The sequence below is a fragment of the Ranitomeya imitator genome, chromosome 3, assembly GCF_032444005.1.
Source record: "Ranitomeya imitator isolate aRanImi1 chromosome 3, aRanImi1.pri, whole genome shotgun sequence".
NCBI classification, from domain to species: Eukaryota; Metazoa; Chordata; class Amphibia; order Anura; family Dendrobatidae; genus Ranitomeya; species Ranitomeya imitator.
In genome coordinates this window covers 732,616,073-732,640,032 of record NC_091284.1, presented here as the reverse complement: position 1 = coordinate 732,640,032, position 23,960 = coordinate 732,616,073, and the positions used below count along the sequence as shown (strand labels likewise).

At 41.4% G+C, this 23,960-nt stretch overlaps 1 protein-coding gene across 1 annotated transcript in view; it reads right to left on the bottom strand.

Annotated features, from left to right (window-relative positions):
• Positions 1 to 23,138, bottom strand: part of LOC138670990 (aquaporin-5-like) — a 28,802-nt gene extending 5,664 nt beyond the window's left edge. Inside the window, exons 1-4 of the mRNA XM_069758817.1 lie at positions 22,712 to 23,138; positions 19,437 to 19,601; positions 18,142 to 18,222; positions 16,748 to 16,936 (exon numbers count right to left, since the gene is read on the bottom strand). Of these exons, the coding sequence (XP_069614918.1) occupies positions 16,748 to 16,936; positions 18,142 to 18,222; positions 19,437 to 19,601; positions 22,712 to 23,074 (798 nt within the window). The 5' untranslated portion in view covers positions 23,075 to 23,138. The remainder of the gene's footprint in view (positions 1 to 16,747; positions 16,937 to 18,141; positions 18,223 to 19,436; positions 19,602 to 22,711) is intronic.
• Positions 23,139 to 23,960: the final 822 nt, after the last annotated feature.

Genomic DNA, 23,960 nt, shown 5'->3' with positions numbered 1-23,960 from the left:
AGATTAATATTGGCCTTTCTGCTTGTGTGCCAGTCTTGACTCCTGGGTGTGCCATCTCTCTCTCTCTCTCTCTCTCTCTCTCTCCAATTGTGGTCCATAGAAAGCCTACATTTTTTTTCCTTGATTTGGGTTCCAAAATCTACCAGAGAAAATAACTCCATCAATCATTGGTAGAAAAATATTGGCCTCTGGGCTTGTGTGCCACTCCTGATTCCTGTGTGCGTCATCTCTCACTCAGTGGCCCATAGAAAGCATATAGTTTGTTACATTTGTTTTCTAAATTCTCCCTGCAAAAATCTTTTTTTTTTTTTGGGGGGGGTTTCTAAAGTGTTCCTGAAAAAAATGAAAATAAAAAAAAAATAATAGTGTGACATTAATATTAACATTTGTGCTTCAGTGACAGTCCTGCGTGTGGGGCATCTCTCTAATTTGCAGCCACCAAAAAAAGAGTGTGTAACATTGGGCCTGATTTTCGCTGTGGTCTCACCAACCTGTAAAGGGGTAGCTAAATCATACTGAAGTTATAGCTCACCGTGTAAGTTGTGTGACTGCAACAAATAACGTTAGTTTGGTTACGTTTTTAAAACAATGAGGAAGTCTAGTGGAAGAGGTCGTGGCCGGGGGCGTTCATTGTCAGCTGGTAATGAGGGTAGTGGTAGTGGTGGAGCATCAGGTGGTCGTGGGGGAAAAAATATTGCACCTAAGTCTGGAGCTGTGGAGCCAGGTTCGTCGTCCGGCTACACAAGGCCTCGAACGCTCCCTTTTCTGGGATTAGGAAAACCGCTTTTAAAGCCGGAGCAGCAAGAGCAAGTTTTGGCTTATCTTGCTGACTCAGCCTCTAGCTCTTTTGCCTCATCTCGTGAAACTGGTAAAAGTAAAAGCAGCGCGTCGTTAGTGGATGTTCACGGTCAGGGACAAGTCACTTCCTTGTCCTCTTCAGCAAAAACAACAACAGAGAAGAATGCAGCAGGCGACACAACGGGTTACTCCATGGAGCTCTTTACACATACCGTCCCTGGCTTAGAAAGTGAAGCAGTTAACAGTCCATGCCCATTACAAATTGAATCTGACATGGAGTGCACTGACGCACAGCCACAGCCAGACTACTATGCTGGTCCTTTGACTCAGACCACAACATTGCCCTCGCAGGGTGCTGATCAAGAATCAGACCCTGATGAGACTATGTTGCCCCATCACGAACGCTATACCACCGAACGACACGGTGACACAGACGAAGTTGCGCAGGAGGTACAAGAAGAGTTATTAGATGACCCAGTTCTTGACCCCGATTGGCAGCCATTGGGGGAACAGGGTGCAGGCGGCAGCAGTTCTGAAGCAGAGGAGGAGGAGGGGCCGCAGCAGGCATCAACATCGCCACAGGTTCCATCTGCCGGGCCCGTATCTTGCCCAAAACGCGTGGCAAAGCCAAAACCTGGTGGAGGACAGCGTGGCCATCCGGTTAAAGCTCAGTCTGCAATGCCTGAAAAGGTATCCGATGCTAGAAAGAGTGCAGTCTGGCATTTTTTTAAACAACATCCAATTGATCAGCGCAAAGTCATCTGTCAAAAATGTTCTACTTCCTTAAGCAGAGGTCAGAATCTGAAAAGTCTCAATACTAGTTGCATGCATAGACATTTAACCACCATGCATTTGAAAGCTTGGACTAACTACCAAACGTCCCTTAAGGTTGTTGCACCCTCGGCCAATGAAGCTAGTCATCAACGCAACATCCCTTCCGGCAGTGTAGGACCACCATTTAGCGCACCACCTGCTGTATCTGTGCAGGTATCTTTGCCAGGCCAAAGCAGTCAGGGTCAGGGAATCACCAGTTTCGTAGTAGGAAACACTGCATCTAGGGCACCGGCGGCAACAATACCATCTCCCACCGTCTCTCAGTCTGCCATGTCCACCGGCACCCCCGCTAGTTCCACGATCTCCAGCTCTCCAGTCCAGCTCACCCTACATGAGACTATGGTTAGAAAAAGGAAATACTTAGCCTCGCATCCGCGTACACAGGGTTTGAACGCCCACATAGCTAGACTAATCTCGTTAGAGATGATGCCCTACCGGTTAGTTGAAAGCGAAGCTTTCAAAGACCTGATGGACTACGCTGTACCACGCTACGAGCTACCCAGTCGACACTTTTTTTCCAGAAAAGCCATCCCAGCCCTCCACCAGCATGTTAAAGAGCGCATCGTCCATGCACTCAGGCAATCTGTGAGCACAAAGGTGCACCTGACAACAGATGCATGGACCAGTAGGCATGGCCAGGGACGTTACGTGTCCATCACGGCACACTGGGTAAATGTGGTGGATTCAGGGTCCACAGGGGACAGCAAGTTTGGGACAGTTCTGCCTAGCCCACGGTCTAGTAAACAGTTGTCTGTAGCCGTTCGCACCCCCTCCTCCTCCTCCTCCTCGTCCTCCTGCAGAAGCAAGAGCTCGTCCACAGACCGCAGTCGCACAAACACTCCATCCGCACCTGCCACTGTTGCACACCAGGTCTCCCATTATGGGGCAGCTACTGGCATACGTCAGCAGGCTGTATTGGCTATGAAGTGTTTGGGCGACAATAGACACACCGCGGAAGTTCTGTCCGAGTTCTTGCAGCAAGAAACGCAGTCGTGGCTGGGCACTGTAGATCTTGAGGCAGGCAAGGTAGTGAGTGATAACGGAAGGAATTTCATGGCTGCCATCTCCCTTTCCCAACTGAAACACATTCCTTGCCTGGCTCACACCTTAAACCTGGTGGTGCAGTGCTTCCTGAAAAGTTATCCGGGGTTATCCGACCTGCTCCTCAAAGTGCGTGGACTTTGCGCACATATCCGCCGTTCGCCTGTACACTCCAGCCGTATGCAGACCTATCAGCGTTCTTTGAACCTTCCCCAGCATCGCCTAATCATAGACGTTGCAACAAGGTGGAACTCAACACTGCACATGCTTCAGAGACTGTGCGAACAGAGGCGGGCTGTTATGTTTTTGTGGGAGGATACACATACACGGGCAGGCAGTAGGATGGCAGACATGGAGTTGTCAGGTGTGCAGTGGTCGAAGATTCAAGACATGTGTCAAGTCCTTCAGTGTTTTGAGGAATGCACACGGCTGGTTAGTGCAGACAACGCCATAATAAGCATGAGCATCCCCCTAATGCGTCTGCTGATGCAAAGTTTGACGCACATAAAGGATCAGGCGTCTGCACCAGAGGAAGAGGAAAGCCTTGATGACAGTCAGCGATTGTCTGGTCAGGGCAGTGTACATGACGAGGTACCGGGCGAAGAGGAGGTGGAGGATGAGGAGGATGATGGGGATGAGTATATTTTTAATGAGGAAGCTTTCCCGGGGGCACGGGAAATTGGTGGCGTGGCAAGGCCGGGTTCTGGTTTTTTGAGGGACACAAGTGACGTAGATTTGCCTGCAACTGCCCCTCAACCAAGCACAACCGCAGATTTGACAACGGGAACTTTGGCCCACATGGCGGATTATGCCTTGCGTATCCTCAAAAGGGACACACGCATTACAAAAATGATGAACGATGACGATTACTGGTTGGCCTGCCTCCTTGATCCTCGCTATAAAGGCAAATTGCAAAATATTATGCCACATGAGAACTTGGAACTAATATTAGCAACAAAACAATCAACTCTTGTTGACCGTTTGCTTCTGGCATTCCCTGCACACAGCGCCCGTGATCGTTCTCACACGAGCTCCAGGGGCCAGCAGACCAGAGGTGTTAGAGGGGCAGAAATCAGAAGTGGCGTTGGCCAGAGGGGTTTTCTGACCAGGTTGTGGAGTGATTTTTCTATGACCGCAGACAGGACAGGTACTGCAGCATCAATTCAAAGTGACAGGAGACAACATTTGTCCAGTATGGTTACAAACTATTTTTCATCCCTTATCGACGTTCTCCCTCAACCGTCATTCCCATTTGATTACTGGGCATCCAAATTAGACACCTGGCCAGAATTGGCAGAATATGCATTGCAGGAGCTTGCTTGCCCGGCAGCTAGTGTCCTATCAGAAAGAGTATTCAGTGCTGCAGGTTCAATACTAACAGAAAAAAGGACTCGTCTGGCTACCCAAAATGTAGATGATCTAACCTTCATTAAAATGAACCACAACTGGATTTCAAAATCTTTTGCCCCACCCTGCCCGGCTGACACCTAGCTTTCCTATGAAAAGGTCTTGCCTGTGGACTATTCTGAATGACTTTTCCAATCTCGTAATTTTCTTCACCTGATTGTCCAGCATACGACATGTTTCCACCTCACGAAATGGCCAAACTCCCCACACGGGGCCGTGCTATCGCCACTTTGCGCTTGGACCCTTGAGAGTGCTGTTTGTCTGAAGAGGTGGGTGTGGCCGCTTTTGGTCGACGGCACTGCCACTGGGTCCCTCATAGTACAATAAAGTGTCTCTGGCGGTGGTGGTGCGCACCCAACGTCAGACACACCGTTGTAATATGAGGGGCCCTGTGCCTGTAACGCCGGCCACAAGACAGTTCTCCCCCCCAGCTCAAACAGTGCTCTACCACTAGCAAAATTATCTCTCACAGCTTCACCAATGTGTAGTCTAGGCGCTGACATCCTTCAATGCCTGGCACTGACAATACCATTGTTTTGACATTTTTGTTATGTTAGGCCTTCGAAGCCTGTCTGCGGTCCCTTCTTTCTACAACTACTACACTGACCAGGCCACTGCTGGCCGTGTTACCCTGGAACCAATTTAAAAGTGCCTACAGTCAGCCCAATTTTGTTATGTTAGGCCTTCGAAGACTGTCTGCCGTCACTCCTTCCACTAGACTTCCACTGACCATACACTGCTGCCCATGTACCCCTGGAACCAATTTAAAGTGCCTACAGCCAGCCCAATTTTGTTATGTTAGGCCTTGGAAGCCTGTCTGCGGTCACTCCTTCCACTAGACTTCCACTGACCAGACCACTGCTGCCCGTGTACCCCTGGAACCAATTTAAAAGTGCCTACAGCCAGCCCAAGTTTGTTATGTTAGGCCTTGGAAGCCTGTCTGCGGTCACTCCTTCCACTAGGCCTCCACTGACCACACCACTGCTGTCCGTGTACCCCTGGAACCAATTTAAAATTGCCTACAGCCATGTGTTATTATTTTAGGCCTTCGATGCCTGTCTGCGGTCACTCCTTCCACTAGGCCTCCACTGACCACACCACTGCTGTCCGTGTACCCCTGGAACCAATTTAAAATTGCCTACAGCCAGCCCAATTTTTTTATTTTAGGCCTTCGATGCCTGTCTGCGGTCCATTCTTTCAACTACTACTACACTGACCAGGTCACTGCTGCCCGTGTACCCCTGGAACCAATTTAAAATTGCCTACAGCCATGTGTTATTATTTTAGGCCTTCGATGCCTGTCTGCGGTCACTCCTTCCACTAGGCCTCCACTGACCACACCACTGCTGCCCGTGTACCCCTGGAACCAATTTAAAATTGCCTACAGCCAGCCCAATTTTTTTATTTTAGGCCTTCGATGCCTGTCTGCGGTCCATTCTTTCAACTACTACTACACTGACCAGGTCACTGCTGCCCGTGTACCCCTGGAACCAATTTAAAATTGCCTACAGCCATGTGTTATTATTTTAGGCCTTCGATGCCTGTCTGCGGTCACTCCTTCCACTAGGCCTCCACTGACCACACCACTGCTGCCCGTGTACCCCTGGAACCAATTTAAAATTGCCTACAGCCAGCCCAATTTTTTTATTTTAGGCCTTCGATGCCTGTCTGCGGTCCATTCTTTCAACTACTACTACACTGACCAGGTCACTGCTGCCCGTGTACCCCTGGAACCAATTTAAAATTGCCTACAGCCATGTGTTATTATTTTAGGCCTTCGATGCCTGTCTGCGGTCACTCCTTCCACTAGGCCTCCACTGACCACACCACTGCTGCCCGTGTACCCCTGGAACCAATTTAAAATTGCCTACAGCCAGCCCAATTTTTTTATTTTAGGCCTTCGATGCCTGTCTGCGGTCCATTCTTTCAACTACAACTACACTGACCAGGTCACTGCTGCCCGTGTACCCCTGGAACCAATTTAAAATTGCCTACAGCCATGTGTTATTATTTTAGGCCTTCGATGCCTGTCTGCGGTCACTCCTTCCACTAGGCCTCCACTGACCACACCACTGCTGTCCGTGTACCCCTGGAACCAATTTAAAATTGCCTACAGCCATGTGTTTTTATTTTAGGCCTTCGATGCCTGTCTGCGGTCCATTCTTTCAACTACTACTACACTGACCAGGGCACTGCTGGCCGTGTACCCCTGGAACCAACATCAGAAAATATAAAAATAAGTATTTTGCTTATAAAAAAGAAAATACTGGTGAGATATCAAATGCAGACATTTTAACATTAAAAACAAACACACAACTAAAATCTGGTACAGTACTAAAAATGGCCACCAGCTACAATTACTTTCTCCTGCAAGTAGTTAACTGAAAGTTTTTTTAAATTGAAAACACACATATGGCATCCACCGAGTGTTGTCCTGTCGCGTCTTCTTTATATTATTGCCGAGAAGATGCAAAATAATGAAAATAATAAAATCATTAATTACCAAAATAATAGAGAAAGTCAACACCACATTGCAAATAAACATTCATTCCAAATAAAGAAGCAGGGCGCGTCCGAGGGTGAGTATATACCTAATAAGAATCTAATCACCCTCGGACGCGCAATGCTTATTTCCAACAGCCTTCCTTCCTAAGAATCAGCCCTTCCGTCGTGTAGAGAGACGTTGTGTTACACTCCAAGGTGTTCCCCAGGTTGCCTTTCCTGAGCTTCGATCTTCCGGCTCTCGTTTAGTAGTTCTTGGAAACTACACTGCATTAGGCCTTCAAATTGGGTATGGGGTGTAGAGAGAGGGTGTGTTACACTCCAAGGTGTTCCCCAGGTTGCCTTTCCTGAGCTTCGATATTCCGGCTCTCGTTTAGTAGTTGTTGGAAACTACACTGCATTAGGCCTTCAAATTGGGTATGGGGTGTAGAGAGAGGGTGTGTTACACTCCAAGGTGTTCCCCAGGTTGCCTTTCCTGAGCTTCGAAATTCCGGCTCTCGTTTAGTAGTTGTTGGAAACTACACTGCATTAGGCCTACAAATTTGGTATGGGGGAAACATTGGCGCATCTGCGGTCCCTCCTTCCTCTAGGCCTCCACTGACCTGTCTACTGCTGCCCGTGTTCCCCTGGAACCAATTTTAAATTGCCTACAGGCAGCCCAATTTATTATGTTAGGGCTTCGAAGCCTGTCTGCGGTCCCTCCTTCCACTAGGCCTCCACTGACCTGTCTACTGCTGCCCGTGTACCCCTTGAACCAACATCATAAAATAAAAAAAAAAGGATTTTGCTTATAAAAAAGAAAATACTGGTGAGATATCAAATGCAGACATTTTGACATTAAAAACAAACAAACAGCTAAAATCTGGTACAGTACTAAAAATGGCCACCAGCTACAATTACTTTCTCCTGCAAGTAGTTAACTGAAAGGTTTTTTAAATTGAAAACACACATATGGCATCCACCGAGTGTTGTCCTGTCGCGTCTTCTTTATATTATTGCCGATAAGATGCAAAATAATGAAAATAATAAAATCATTAATTACCAAAATAATAGAGAAAGTCAACACCACATTGCAAATAAACATTCATTCCAAATAAAGAAGCAGGGCGCGTCCGAGGGTGAGTATATACCTAATAAGAATCTAATCACCCTCGGACGCGCAATGCTTATTTCCAACAGCCTTCCTTCCTAAGAATCATCCCTTCCGTGGTGTAGAGAGACGTTGTGTTACACTCCAAGGTGTTCCCCAGGTTGCCTTTCCTGAGCTTCGATCTACCGGCTCTCGTTTAGTAGTTGTTGGAAACTACGCTGCATTAGGCCTTCAAATTGGGTATGGGGTGTAGAGAGATGGTGTGTTCCACTCCAAGGTGTTCCCCAGGTTGCCTTTCCTGAGCTTCGATCTACCGGCTCTCGTTTAGTAGTTGTTGGAAACTACGCTGCATTAGGCCTTCAAATTGGGTATGGGGTGTAGAGAGATGGTGTGTTCCACTCCAAGGTGTTCCCCAGGTTGCCTTTCCTGAGCTTCGATCTTCCGGCTCTCGTTTAGTAGTTCTTGGAAACTACACTGCATTAGGCCTTCAAATTGGGTATGGGGTGTAGAGAGAGGGTGTGTTACACTCCAAGGTGTTCCCCAGGTTGCCTTTCCTGAGCTTCGATATTCCGGCTCTCGTTTAGTAGTTGTCGGAAACTACGCTGCATTAGGCCTACAAATTGGGTATGGGGTGTAGAGAGAGGGTGTGTTACACTCCAAGGTGTTCCCCAGGTTGCCTTTCCTGAGCTTCGATATTCCGGCTCTCGTTTAGTAGTTGTCGGAAACTACGCTGCATTAGGCCTACAAATTGGGTATGGGGTGTAGAGAGAGGGTTTGTTACACTCCAAGGTGTTCCCCAGGTTGCCTTTCCTGAGCTTCGATCTTCCGGCTCTCGTTTAGTAGTTGTTGGAAACTACGCTGCATTAGGCCTTCAAATTGGGTATGGGGTGTAGCGAGAGGGTGTGTTACACTCCAAGGTGTTCCCCAGGTTGCCTTTCCTGAGCTTCGATCTTCCGGCTCTCGTTTAGTAGTTCTTGGAAACTACACTGCATTAGACCTTCAAATTGGGTATGGGGTGTAGAGAGAGGGTGTGTTACACTCTAAGGTGTTCCCCAGGTTTCCTTGCCATTGCTTCGGTCTTCCGACTCTCGTTTAGTAGTTGTAGAAAAGTACACTGCATTAGGCCATACAAAATGGGTATGGGGTGGAGAGAGATGGTGTGTTACACTCCAAGGTGTTCCCCAGGTTGCCTTTCCTGAGCTTCTATCTTCAGGCTCTCATTAAATTGTGGTTAAATGGAACAACTGCATTTGGCGTACTAGTTGGTTTGGGGCCTACTATCGGTGTCTGCCACTCCTTGCTGTTCTCCTCCACTGAACAAAGCTGTGCCGCCTGTTTACTACGGTTGCCAATTTTGAACTGCATTTCGACTACTTACTGATTTGGCCCTACTCTCTGTGTCAGCCTCTCATTCCAGTTGTCCTCCACTGCAATGCCCCCTGGTTATTCCTGTGTTACCAATTTTGAACTGCATTTAGCCCACTTTCTTCTTTGGGCCTATATCTGTGTTTCCACTTCATCGTGCCCATTGCCCAGCCAGTGATAGATGAGTCTGCTGGTACATTGACCCATAACGCAACATTCCCCGTGCACGCTACACAACAACATTGTGACCCTGCTGAAAGTCAGGTTGCTCTTCCCGCATACCATACCACCTTACACGGGGACAAAGAGGAAGGTGCAGATGAAAGTGCAGGTTCCTTCATCAGGTGGGGGGAGGAATACTAGTTGGCGACGTCACTGGCACAGGGCCTCTCATAGTACGCAAAAGTGTTGCTGCCGGTGGGAGGCGCCCCCGCCGTGCAAACACACCGCTGTACTTTGAGGGGCCCTGTGCCAGTGCCAATGCCAACGAGTGGGCCCCCCCTGCTTGCTCAGGTTCACAGCACTTGCAAAGTTGAAATACTTACCTCTCCCTGCTCCACTGCCGTGACGTGGTCCAGATTTCCTGGGCCCACTAATTACTTGAACCAGCCCTACCCCCCACAACTTTAGCCAAATGACCCCCAATTTCAAATGCCTTCCAATTATTATAAGGTAAATTACGCTTGACAAGCTTCATTAAGAAGAATGGATGGTTTTGACATTAAAATGGGCACTCTAGGTGTTTTCCTGGCCCCCACTCACTGCCGACTATGCTGCCCCATTGACTTGCATTGGGTTTCGTGTTTCGGTCGATCCCGACTTTACGTCATAATCGGCCGATTTCACTCGACCCGACTTTGGACATAGTCGGGTTTCGCAAAACCCGGCTCGACTCTAAAAAGGTCAAGGTCGCTCAACTCTAGCAATGACCTTTTGTGGCTTACCCTCCTTGTGGAGTGTGTTAATGACTGCCTTCTGCACATTCAGCAGTCTTCCCCATGATTGTGGAGCTACTGAAACAGATTAAGGGACCTTTTTAAACACTTAAGAAGCCTTTGCAGGTGTTTTTTGTTAAATGTTCTAATTTACTGAGATAATGACTTTTGGGTTTTCATTGGCTGTAAGCCATAATCATCAACATTAACAGAAATAAACACTTGAAATAGATCACTCTGTTTGTAATGACTATATATTATATGAATTTCACTTTTTGTATTCAATAACTGACATAAATTAACTTTTGATGATATTGTAATTTTTGTGAGACACACCTGTAATGTCATCACTAGTATAATTACTAACAATGCCACTGCCAGCACTAAAAATGAAAACAATAAAGTAATACAATATTTTCTCAAAATCTAAAAAAATATAATAACTAGAAATTTGTGGTCCATACTATGATAGTTCTGGCATAATAATTTATTCTTAATGTACATGTGAAGTTAAAAAAAAGGGCTGGCTTATTGACTTTCCATGAAAGGTTTCTTACTATTATTTAGCTGTTACGGTGCCACATATGCCAATAGGCTTTGCCACTAATCCTGTTGGCACAGGTAGCTCCACAACAGATGTTCAGCAATGTATATCCTTCTTTAAAGCATGCAACAGCTCCCATTCCTAGTGAGGCCATTATTATAAAATTAGGGATGTGATTTATATCTTTGCACTCATAAATAAAACATCTATCTGATTCTAAGAAATTATATTTGGTTATGGACTACTGCCAGACTAGAAATGTATTGCATTGGCTGTGATGGAATCAAAGACGGAGGTTGTGCAGGTCGCTAATGGATTGGGTGCCATTATTAAAGTTTATATGTTATTGGTTTTTTTTCTATAAATTTTAATAAAATAATTTTTTTTTGCATTGGATTTAAAATAATAAAATTTTTGTAGAAGCCTAACTACTATAACAATGATGTAAGGTGTAGTAGTATCTCAGACCATCAATAGACTGCCTTCAATTTACATATTTATACATAAAAATAAATAAGGACAAAAATACATATTCATGGCTGGTCAAAATCCAAATCTTAAACGGCTTTTTCATAAGTAAAATAAATAGTGATTAGAAATAAAAGGTCAGCATTTTTTATAGAAAAATCACCACTCTGGTGTATACTGTATGTCGTTGGTATGCTGCCAAAAAACTGTTCAAGTGAATGAGGTTAAACTGTTACTGTAAAGAGACTTTTTTTTCAAATTATGGACAAGCCCTTTAAATATTCAAATTTAAGCTATTGTAATAAATGTAAATGATTACTTTACTTTGCAATAAGGTAGAAAGATCTAATTTGAGTTCTTGCTGAGAAACCCATTCATCATTAGTTATGACTTTAACTTGTTTGTGGGGCATTGTCAGTGAAAGTCGGGTCTTAATGATATGCAAACCTCCATATCAGGCTATGGTCTTCAAACGATCATATTTTCATCCCTAACATTGGAACTACCCATAATTACAAAATATTTTGAGTGATAATTTTTTTTTTTTTAGAATTAGAAAGAGCACAAAGTATGGTAAACCAATAAAAAGTTTAATATTGTACATTGTTTAACCTCACAATCAACATAAATGCAGTTATAACAGTGAAAATATGGTGTGTCTATAGATAGTGAGCTGCTTATCACAGGAGGGGGTGTGTCAGACTAGGCCCCATGTACGGCTTTGTTCAGCAATGACAATCTCCTGGTGGTAATACAATCATTGCAAATAAACAACAGCATGGAGCTTGATAAGAAAGGCATAGCTGAAATCTATGTTTTAACCCCTACCTCATGCTGTTTTCAGATTACATGGCAAAAACCTGCTGACAGATTCCTTTTAAAGAGTAACTGTCATTTTAATGTTTTTGTTATTTCATAAATCAATAGTACATGTGAAAATAAGAAACCTTTTAATATATCTTTTTGTAAAAATCCACTTCAGTAGGTTCACGCTGCGTCTGTGGCATCCGTTAGACAGACTACGTTACACAGCAGCATAACGTGGTGCAACGCAGTCCGTTAACGCTGCCATTAAATCCTATGAAGGACGCATCACTAGCGCACGCCCACAATGGGCGTGCGCTAGCGATGTGCCGTCATTGAGTGACGGACCCTGGGACGCGGGCTACAGCATTTCTGGGTCCGTCACCGCTAGCGCAGATAGATCATCTCCTAGATCTATCTGCGCTAGCGCTATGGAATGTCGGCACTTGCGTTAACGCATGTGTTGAACGGGCTGCTGTTAACGCAATGTGAACCTAGCCTTAAGACTGTTCTTTCATTCTCAAAATTTTCAATTCGCAGGTAAAATCTGTCTTCAGTAAGCACAGGCTTTCCAATTACTAAGATAGGAATAACACTTAGTTCTCACAAAGTCCTATGGAAAACTAACTGGCGTGTCAAGTGAACTTGTAGCAGAATGTCGGTGTCTGTCTCTATCTCCATAGAATTTTAAAACTGTCATCTGCTATATTACCCAAGAATTGAGAGTGAAAGATCAGTCCAGTAGAAGAAAGAAGCAGATTGCTCCAATAAGATATATTGCAAAGTTTCTTACTTTCATATGCGCTAATAATTTATTAAATAAAAATTAAAATGACGGTTACTCATTAATGTATCTCTGTGGTGAGCTGAAATCCCTGCAAATATAAAATCTGAACACTGAATACCAGATACAGTACAGTATATTGAGTTGCTGCCATTCTTGTTCCATCATGAAAATGGATCATGCATCATCTTATATCCGGAAGTCTTTCATTCTCAAAAAAACCATCTACAGGAGCACAAATATTGTGCAGAAACTTATAATCATTAGCAACAAATCATATCCACATAAATCGTTAATAAATTTTTAGTTCTGTGTAACACTGTATGCAAAGTGCCAAGCTTATGTAATATGTACAGAGCAATATTCCTCATTTTTACGGTAACTGTGTTCATTGTACACCAGAGCTAGCAATCTATTTCTTCATGTGTAGACCCCTGCTTGAAATCATACGGATCTGGAAATGGGATTTTATGCTAACCAGGCATCATGTACAGTTAAAACCAGAAGTTTACATACACTATATAAAAAGAAACATATGCATGTTTTTCTCAATATCTGACATGGAATCAGAATAAATCTTTCCCTTTCTAGGTCAATTAGGATTACCATAATTATTAATATTTGCCAAATATCAGAATAATGAGAGAAAGTGCTTTAAGGCATTTTATTACTTACTGCAAAGTCAAAAGTTTACATAAACTAAGATTACTATGCCTTTAAACAATTCTGGACTGTCCATATGAAGACGTCATGCATTTGGAAGCTTCTAATGTATTTTAATTTACACCTGAAACATATTGCTTCTTTGTGTAGCATCATGGGAAAGTCTAAAGAAATTAGCCAATATATCAGCAAGAAAATTGTGAACTTGCACAAGTCTGATTCATCCTTGGGTACAATTTCAAGATAACTGAAAGTGCCTCATTCATCTGTACAAACAATTATATGTAAGTACAAACAAGATGGGAATGTCCAGCCATCATACCGCTCAGGAAGGAGAAGGGTTCTGTGTCCCAGAGATGATTGTGCTTTGCACTGGCATGTGCATAGCAACCCAAGGACATAAGCAAAAGACCTTGTGAAGATAATGGCGGAAGCTGGTAAGATTGTGTCAATATCCACAGTGAAACGGGTACTGTATCAACATTGGCTGAAAGGCCACTCTGCCAGGAAGAAGCCATTACTCCAAAAGAAACATAATAAAGCCAAATTAATGTTTGCAAATGCACACAGGAACAAAGACCTTAATTTTTGGAGACATGTCCTGTGGTCTGATGAAACTGATCTTTTTGGGCATAATGACCATCATTATATTTGGAGGAAAAAGGGAAAAGCTTGAAAGCGTAAGAGCACCATCCCAACTGTGAAACACGGGGGTAAGCAGCATCATGTTGTGGGGTTGTTTTGCTGCAGGAGGAACTGGTGCACATCACAAAATAGAAAAGAAGATCATATGGCAATACTGAAGCAACATCTCAACACATCAGCCTTGAAGTTAAAGCTTGGGCTTAAATGGGTCTTCCAAATGGACAATGAACTGAAGCATACTGCCAAAATGGCAAAAAAGTATCTGAAGGGTAACAAAGTCAATGGTTTGGAGTGGCCAAAGCTCTGATCTCAATCCTATTAAAATTTATGGTCAAAGCTGAAAAGGCCGGTGCGAGCAAGGAGACCTACAAATCTGGATCAGTTACACCAGTTTTGCCAGGAGGAATGGGCCCAAATTCCGACCAACTATTGAGAGAAGCATGTGGAAGGATATCCCAAACGTTTGACCCAAGTCATTCAGTTTAAGGGCAATGCTACGAAATGCTAATGAAATGTAGTTAAACTTTTGACTTTGCAGTATGTAATAAAAATGCCTTAAAACATTCTCTTTCTCTCATTATTCTGTCATTTGGAAAAATATTAATAATTATGGTAATCATAATTGCCCTTAAATGGGAAAGATTTATTCAGATTTCATGTCAGATATTGAGAAAAACATGCATATGTGTCTTTTTATATAGTGTATGCAAACTTCTTGTTTCAACTGCATACTTAAGTTAATGTGTGCAACCACTAAGCTGTTATAACTATAGTCATAATTACGCTATAGTAATAATATAAATAGAATATTATTATAATAGTATGATACTTAAAGTAAATATTTACTTTTTAATACCATGTTGCTTGTAAGGAAAAACAAAACTATGACAGTAAATCTCCTAATATTTATATTTTAATTAGTTGTAACTAAGGTTTAGTTTTTCTTATACCGACATCCAAGTCCTCTGCTCTGGCACAGAGGTAAAAGATAAATGTGTGGCTGCTGATCTTATTCTTCTCTTTTAATTATTTTCTTTTTTTCCTTTTCTCTTTTCCATGAGCCACAACTTTTTTTTATTTTTTTGTTGGTATAGCTGAATGAAGGCTTTTTTATGGGTCAAGTTATAGATTTGAAAGGCACCTTTCATTTTATTATAGCATATACTGGAAAATGGGGAAAAAAACGAAAGTGGGGTAACATTGAGAAAAGAATGCAATTCTACCATTTTTTTTATAGTATTTGTTGTGTAGTAAAAATGTCCTGGCAACATTATTCCCAAGGTTAATACAGTCCCAAATTTGTACAGTTTTTTTTTTAATATATATTTTAAGAGATTGTGTACATTACGGTATTTTCAGTCCAAATGTGATCTCGACAAAACATTGCATCACACTTGGACCAATGCACCACACTTGGAAAAAAAATAATCTAAAAAAAAATCTATCGTATTGCCATTTTTAAGAATTTATTTTTCTCCTCTTATTGGGGCTGATTGGGGCTTATTTTGTGTCTGCTGACCTGACATTTTTAATGATACTGGTATACACAACATATTGAAACTTGGTATTCCATTTTTGAAGGGGGGAGACAGCAATAATTTAAAAACCACAAATTTGTGGTTTTGACTTTTACACATTTTTTGGGGAGTTCATTGTGACTTTAAAATAAATTTATATTACGACCGACCAGATATTTATAGACACATGAATACAAATATGTTTTCGTCTTTTCAGTTCTTTGTTTCAAGGGCTTGCCCACACTGCCGTATATTGTATCTTGCGAGATGTTATACGCCTGTGGCAATGGCAATGAATCAAAAACCTGAAATCAACGATTAAAACGAGAGTCCCAACAATTTTCTCCATAAAGTTTATAACTGTACAATATGTTTGGAGATCTGCTTCTGAAAAAGTGAGTGCAGGCCACTATAAAGATATATTAACACATTTATCAAAACAGAATTGCGAATGCATTGTATTAAAAAAATCAGAAAAACATTTTAAGGCACATATACTGTTCTGAACCACATTAAAAAGATTTTCGATTTCTAAAACTTCATCCCGTTACTCAGATCCATGGGGATCTGTTGGGGTAGGCACACTTGGTGCTGGAATCCAAGGCCCTTCTGCCTTGACCAACATGCATAGAGGACTAGAGCAAAAAAAGGTAATGTTTCCTCCAAGTTTTGCAAAAACTAGCTTAAAAAATGCTTAATCAAAATCTTTGGTGTTTTTGAAAAAAGTTTTGCAGATGTTGTAATTACAACAAAGTCCATCTATAGTTCAAGGACCCACAATGCCATGCTATGCCGGAGCTATCCGCCATGCAAAAATTAAAGTATGGTGGCATCATACATGTAATATCATTAGGTTGTGAGCCGGGGTACAGTATTGTGCATTGGTTCTACTTCAAGCTTAGCAGCTAACACCTCTGATATTAAGAGATGCGAGATCATACTCATTGCTTCTTCTTCACTGTCACCGCTAGACCCTGGTACCATTATGTAACTATCAGTAACTTGGATTTGACTTATGCCATTATGGCAGCCATGCTTTCTGTCGTTTACATGCCTACATTTGATCTGTATCATTTTGAATCAAGCTGGTAAAATACGAATAACACTTATGGATATAAAAACTACATCTAATCAATAAATTAAATCTTTGTTTTTCAGAAACGACAATCTTTGATGCAAGTACCAAACTTCTTTGCTTTGGTGTAGCGGAACCACAGAAGAAGTTGTGGATTTCCAAATATCAAGAGCCTTTTGATCAGCACCTTAGTGCCAGCTTTGATATTTATAGACAATGTCCAATGGCTAATCTAAGTTCACCCATTGTTGTTACATAGAGAACCGGTGATTTACACGTTCAGGACAATCCAGGGAACGTCTCTTGCACTGTTCAGGCTCCTCGTTCCAGCAGACATCTGATGGTTCATAGGTCCCCAAAAGTATGGCTAACTTCTCCCTTGAGGGTCTTATGTTTGGATAGAGCATATAATTGTACACTAATGAGGCTATGATACCTCCTGCTAATGGCCCAACCCAGAAGACCTGCAATATAAAGAATACAAAGTCAAGCCAATAAATTTGTATATATGAGACATGACAAATTACATTACAGATGACTATCTATCCATCCTTTAACTATCTTAAAGCATAGCTTTTTTTATTTCAGCGTGGTGCTACTTATGTAGGGTCCATGACCCTAGTATTATGCTCACCAGCCACTATCTTCTGCTCTTTCTGGCATCTCAACTTTTGACTGACCAGAAATCAGAGGTAACGGTCACAATCTCTCAGTGTAAAGGCCCCGTCACACTTAGCGACGCTTGAGCGATTCCGACAACGATACGACCTGTCAGGGATCGCTCAAGCGTCGCTATGTGGTCGCTGGTGAGATGTCAAACAGTGAGATCTCACCAATGATGCAGCAGCGATGCGGCGACCTGTAGCGACCTGTAGCGACCTGTACAACGATGCTATTTCATGACGATTCAATGGGACGTCCTGTCAGCGAGGTCGTTGGTAAGGTGTCAAACACAGCCATGTGTGCTACCCAGCGGGACCTCAACGATCAAAAAATGGCCCAGGCCATTCCGACACGACCAGCGATCTCACAGCAGGGGCCTGGTCGCTGCTACGTGTCACACATGGCGAGATCGCTACTGAGATCGCTGTTGCGTCACAAAACTTGTGACTCAGCAGCGATCTCGCTAGCGATCTCGCTGTGTGTGACGGGGGCTTAAGTCTTTGAGATGCTTTTTCTGGCCTCGTTTTGGCTCTCATAGACTTACTTTGAATTGTGACTTCCGGATCACCAAGCAAACACTGGTAAGCAGGACACAATCTGCAGGGGACAGACCAAAGCGGTGCCGAAGACAGAAGAGGACGGTGGCTGGTAAGTATGAGACTAAGTGCAGGGAGCTTAGATTAGTGTCGCCGCTCCAGTGGTAAAATAAAAATGATGGAGAGGTGCTTTAAAAAGGGTTCCAGGTAGACTGAAAGAATGGAAAAGGGTCAATAAAGGATCTAATTTTGCTTTGGATTGCTGGAAGCTTTACTGGACAATCTAAATTTAAATTTTGAAAACGGTTCTAGGTGGATGTTACACAACTATATGGGTCAATAAAGGATCTATTTTTACATGGAGTATGAAGCATCTTCTATTTTGCTCGACTGATTATCTGTTTATCTAATGGTGTCTATCTTTTTTAGGAGTAAGAGTATGTTAGTTACAGATTTTGAAATATCCTTACCCATTGATTTCGAAAGTTTCTCATAATGACAGCTGGAGCAAACGAGCGGGCAGGATTCATCGAGCAGCCAGTGAAGTATATCTAAAGTATAAAAAATAGTATTTTAGTAATAAAATAGTAATTATATAAAATAAAATAGTAATAAATAAAATAGTAATTTAGTAATAGCAATTGAACAGTAGAAAATGCTATTTGATTGTTTTCTGTGCATACTAGTTTTTAGAGAAAAAATTCTGATAATGATGGGACCTGGAAAAGAAAGCTGATGCCCTATTTTCTTTTCTTCTATAAAAATAGCTGGTGATGGTAAATGATGGTAAGGCTCTAGCTGCTCTGCAGCCAGAATTGACTATTTGAGTATAACATTATCAATACCATTGTGATTTTATCAAAAAAGCATGAATTGTCAACAGGTGAAGAACAATGTGACACAACATCTACTGGAGTTCTCAAAATTGCAGTCAAGACAATCTGGGAGAATGGACCAAAATACATTTTAGCTGTTCTTTTATGTGTAACCAAGCTAGGTTTGTAATATAGGGTGTATCCTGTTATATAAAAGTAATAAAAATCTATACAATAGGGCAATAGTTTATGTACCTTTTTGCTCCAGAACAATAAAACTGGCTTGACCAACAATATTCTGCTTGGATTTTCTGTTCCGTCCACTATCCAATACTTAGTTAATATATTAAACTTACATCTATTCTCCTTTTTAAGGGAAACAAAACTTTGAAAATACATCTCAATCTGTAAGCATCATGTTGCAGAGCTGGAGAAGTTGAGAAGATTGATATTTTCTTACAAAGATATATAACTAATAATTTATTAGTTTTAACCTCTGCACATCCTGGATCCAGTCGGCGGTCCTTATCAGTGATGGACAGCCTTCATTTTATTAGCGTGTAGAGTTAGCTGTCAATCTCTGGACCTTCCACTCAAATTCTAAGCCCAGAATGAACACTGATTTAAATTAATAAAATACTTAGAACTCTCTAAGAAATCTGTATTTCATAGTGACAAGTTGCCTTTAAAATCAAACTCCCAATAATAAGATTGGTCAGAACTGACAGAGCTTATCTCTCTAATAATGCAAATAATAAACTTTCTCATCAACTCCTCAAATTCATAGATCTGAGGGAGTCCTTTAAACATAGTCAAATACTCCTATTACTAGAGTAATACAGTATTTCAATAGCAACACGTGAAGCATGCACTAAAGTGCATAAATTACAACTATATAGATGTCTATCAACATAGTATGCTATGAGGATATTTATAAAAATGCTACTTACCCCTACAAGGTGACCCAATGCAACCGATAGGCCAATAGATATAGCTGGAGACCCTAAAAGATCAGTTCGGCGGCTGTCTGTACATGCAAAGATGCACAAAACCAGTTGAAAAGTAAGAATAATCTCAACGGCAACACCGAGTCCTGCTGTTATGTTGTTACTGAGCTGTAAGGATAAGACATTGTTAGTATATCCAGAGAAATAGCGTGTGACCATAAGACATAGAAGCACATTACTCCATGGACATAAGTCTCTGCTGGTAACACAACCAAGTTGGGTTGGTTATACTTGGAATTTAATAACATGAATAATTTGTCATATTTGAGGCAGGAAATAATTATCAAAAACCAGACATGTTGGGTAGCTGATTGCATCATACTACATATTGATTAACTGTTAGAGAAAATATCCGAAGAGATCTTATGGATCACTATAATTAGCCACTTGAGTTGGTGCAAATCAATTCGCAGGACCCAGTCCATCAGCCTCTTCGGTAATTCATGGCCATGGGACGGAAGCCCTGAGGACCACCTCTCATTCTACTTCCCAGCATCCACAGGTCCTGTGAATGAATTTTCTCCAACTCTATTAATCAGTAGTGATGAGTGTGTGTGCTAGGATTAGGGGTTATCAGAGCATGCTTGGGTGCTAACCAAGTGCATAGATTGACTAACATATAGGCAATCCCTGCATGTGTTGCACCTGTTGAGCAGCCTCGAAACATGCAGCCATGATGAGTCAAACCTATTTTGTAAGCATACCAAAGACTCTCGGTTAGTACCCTAGCCTGCTCGGATAACTCCTTATCCGAGTACACTTGTTCATCATTATTAATCACCCAAATTTTATCCAGAAGTTGTCCTTTGCTGGTTTGGAAGTCAACACTTTTAGGGTAGTTATCACCAAAGGCAAAGGATGAAGCTCTAATTTATATTTTCCTATTAAAAAAATGACACGTCCCAAGGTGTGAGATTTTGGTTATAAAGTACAAATAACTAGATAAATCTTTGGTCTCTACATTATATGTTATGCGCAATATAATATTCAGATATCCTTTCATGCTCCTTAGACTTATTTATAGTTTGTGGATTTTAAAGCTAGTTAAAACAATATAAATATTGTCTTCATCTTAAATGGTATCTCCTTTTCCCACCCCATAATAGATTATTTTTTATATGAGAAATCAGTAGATCTGTCATCGTCACTCAGATCTACCCACTGTAGGATCTGGTACAAGCCACTAGCCCTTCTGATCATTTTTAAAATTTAGTAACAGTTTGGTAAAAGTGGAGGGAGACGGACTGGTAGGAAAATCAATATCATTCAGAGATTCTCCATCTAATGCTAAAACATACACAGATACAGGACAGCACGGTATCACTGCAATTAAATCACTTATCTGGATTGTGTATTAACTTCTTCATGACATTGCGATTTTCAATTTTTTGCGCTTTCATTTTTTCCTACCCTTCTTCAAAGAGCCATAACTCCTTTACTTTTCTGTCAATATAGCCATATCAGATTTTACCATATAGCGTACTGGGAAATGGGAACAAAAATTCCCAAAAAAATGAAATTCCACAATTATTATTATTATTTTTTTTATTTACCATGTTCTCTATATGGTAAAACTGATTCCCCAGGTCATTACGAGTACTCAAACACCAAACATTTATAGTTTTATTTTATTTAAATGGTGAAAAAAATCCAAGCCTGTAGTGTGTTCATTTTTCAGGGTCTGGGGATGGGTGAGGGCTATTTTTTTGTGCTCTGAGCTGATGTTTTATTGATACTATTTTGTAGTAAATACAATATTTTAATTGTAAACTACAGTTGTCATGACACCCCACTTGCGCCCCCAGATCACCTGACAGGGGCGCCGATGGGTAGGATTTGTGACACACTTCCAGCCAGCGCGTGTTAAATCCCACTGTCATTGATTGACAGCGGGATTAAACAGGTTAACAGCTGCAGGGCAGAGCACTTTAACTGATTTAATCAGCCATCAAGAGCAGGGAAAGATGCAGGCTCAGCGTCAGCGACTGCATCAATGTCAGGGACATGACCTTTGATTAAAAATATACATCAAAGGTTATGAGGGGGTTTTATCATCATCCTCAGAAAAGAAATTGGATGAGATCTAGCAAATTGTAAGATATATGTATGGATTGGGGGATACAGTTCAAGAGCTAGTGATGTGGTCCACGTATGGTCATTCCTTATATTGCAATGTATGCATTTGTCAAATATATACTGTATATATATATATAAATACATATATATAGTCATATGTATATACCTCAGGTTACTTGTGAATCCACGTGGGTGCTACGTAAATCATACAGAAATGTAGCCAAGCTGCATGCATCTGTCAATACAACGGATCTGTTCTGACTCATTACAATATCGTGATGAGTTATCTGTATGTTTTCGATAGGATTACATGTAACATTACTACATTAATGTATCTTAACTTGTCGGATTATAAGCAAATGATGGATATTCATGGCATACATGGTAAACTTACAAGGCTTTTAGGTAGAGAAGATAAATTCAATAGGAAAAGAAAAAAAAACCCTAAACTTCAATTCTCTGCTATAAAATGTATCATCAAGAAGATGCGTTTAACTTTAAAAATGTCATTAAAAATCATTGAACATAACATATCTGGGTGAAGTGTCACTGGATGCGCTGCTGATAATTGAATTCAACTAATATTTTCCTTAGAAACTTTATTTTAACGGGTTTACAAAGTCAACGCGTTTCAAGGTCAACGCAGGACCTCTTCCTCAGAACAAAAGGCTAATAATGTATCATCAAGAAGATGTGCTGCACTTTAAAAATGTAATTAAAAATGATCGATTCCTTTAATAATAAGTAAATATTTTTCCAAATAACTATCACATACATGATGTTCCTCATAAAAGCTGAGCAAATAATGCAGACCAAAAAATTCCCATAAAAAGCATAGAGATCACTGATAAAGTGAGAAATGGACAAGATTATGATAGGTCAGTGCGTTCCTGTTTATCAGGAACTCTTTTGTAATACAGCTAGTACTATTATCAATTTAGTGATAGCGATGGGTCCTTCTAGCGTTCCATTGTTGTTTTTCTAATACTTTGGTTATATTTTACATGCTCCCGTGTTTTTTTTATCTAACTGTCCCTCATTTTGCACTTACCTATAAGTTCACAACATGCTTTATATTAGCGTACCCCATTGCATCCATCACAGAAAGACAATTTGCATATATGAAGTATTAAACTACTTACTGTGTTCATGGCAAGATTTCCTCGGATTGCTGGTGGGACCACGGCATATAAAATACCAGCACCGGCCAAACCTCCCAAAATCTGGGCAACTATGTAAAAAATGCCTCTCACTATTGAAATTTGAGATCCAAGAACAAAAGCAAAAGAGACTGCTGGATTCATATGAGCTCCACTTATATGTCCCACTGTCAGGACCATTGTGCCTATCACGAAACCAAAGGCGAGTGAGATCTGTAGCACCGTTGGAAGAGAAGCCGGCCATCTCAGAGCAGAGCCCAGTCCAAAAAATACAAAGATCAAGGTGGCTAGAAATTCAGCAAACACGGCTCTGTAAAAGGCCCATGAACAAAGTTCTCTCCTCATGATGAAGACGTTTGAAGTAGAGCTGAAAAGTTGAAAGATTTCTTGTCCTTGCAGTTGTGTGAATGTAAAAGTAGGTTGTCAGCTTATATATTTGTGCAGGTGACAAGTTGGCTAAGAGGTGGAGAAGGCTACTGGTTCCTCCCCTGGTTATACATGTTAAATAACAGTTTAGCCTGGCATAATGTAAACCTCCCTCTGTGTTACCTGGAATGGATTCACATTTTTTTTCGGGCATGACGTATAATTAGGCAGATTTATATAACATCTGAGATTGAGTTGACACTCTTATCTGTTTCATAAGTTCCCATTGTCTTGCCTTTATTTTTCAGCTATCCACTAAAAGATTTCTCAATCATCGTGTCTTGCAATTCTGCCAGCAGGCTTGTTCACACACCGAGGCAAAATTTCTTAGACTGTCTTAACAACTCAAGCTGTAAATCATTGCTGCCGGAAGATTCTCACTAATTCTGTTATGCATATTAATGACATGCTCAAAAAGAGAAATTCTCTTATGTGTAAAGGAGTTTGGGGTTCATATAGATAGTTACCAGTGGGCAGCTCTTATGTAACACCTATCTACTTTATAAAACGTTCTTATGTCACCCTCTACAATAGCATTGCTCCTCAGCTGTTATGTAGGAGACAGCACTCTGATATTATCTATGACACTGGTTTATGTAGGGATCCTCCATCCATAAGACAAGGTAAGAACTTCACCTTATTCAGCACCTCTGCTGTACATTTTGGGGTGGGGCAACATTCTGGTAGATATACTTATATTAATTCACTATGTGTGACTCACCATGAGGATCTTCAAAGTTTAAAAAGGAATGCACCATGCCATTGTTTTATTAGTGAAGCATTATGTATTTTTCTGTTTATTAAT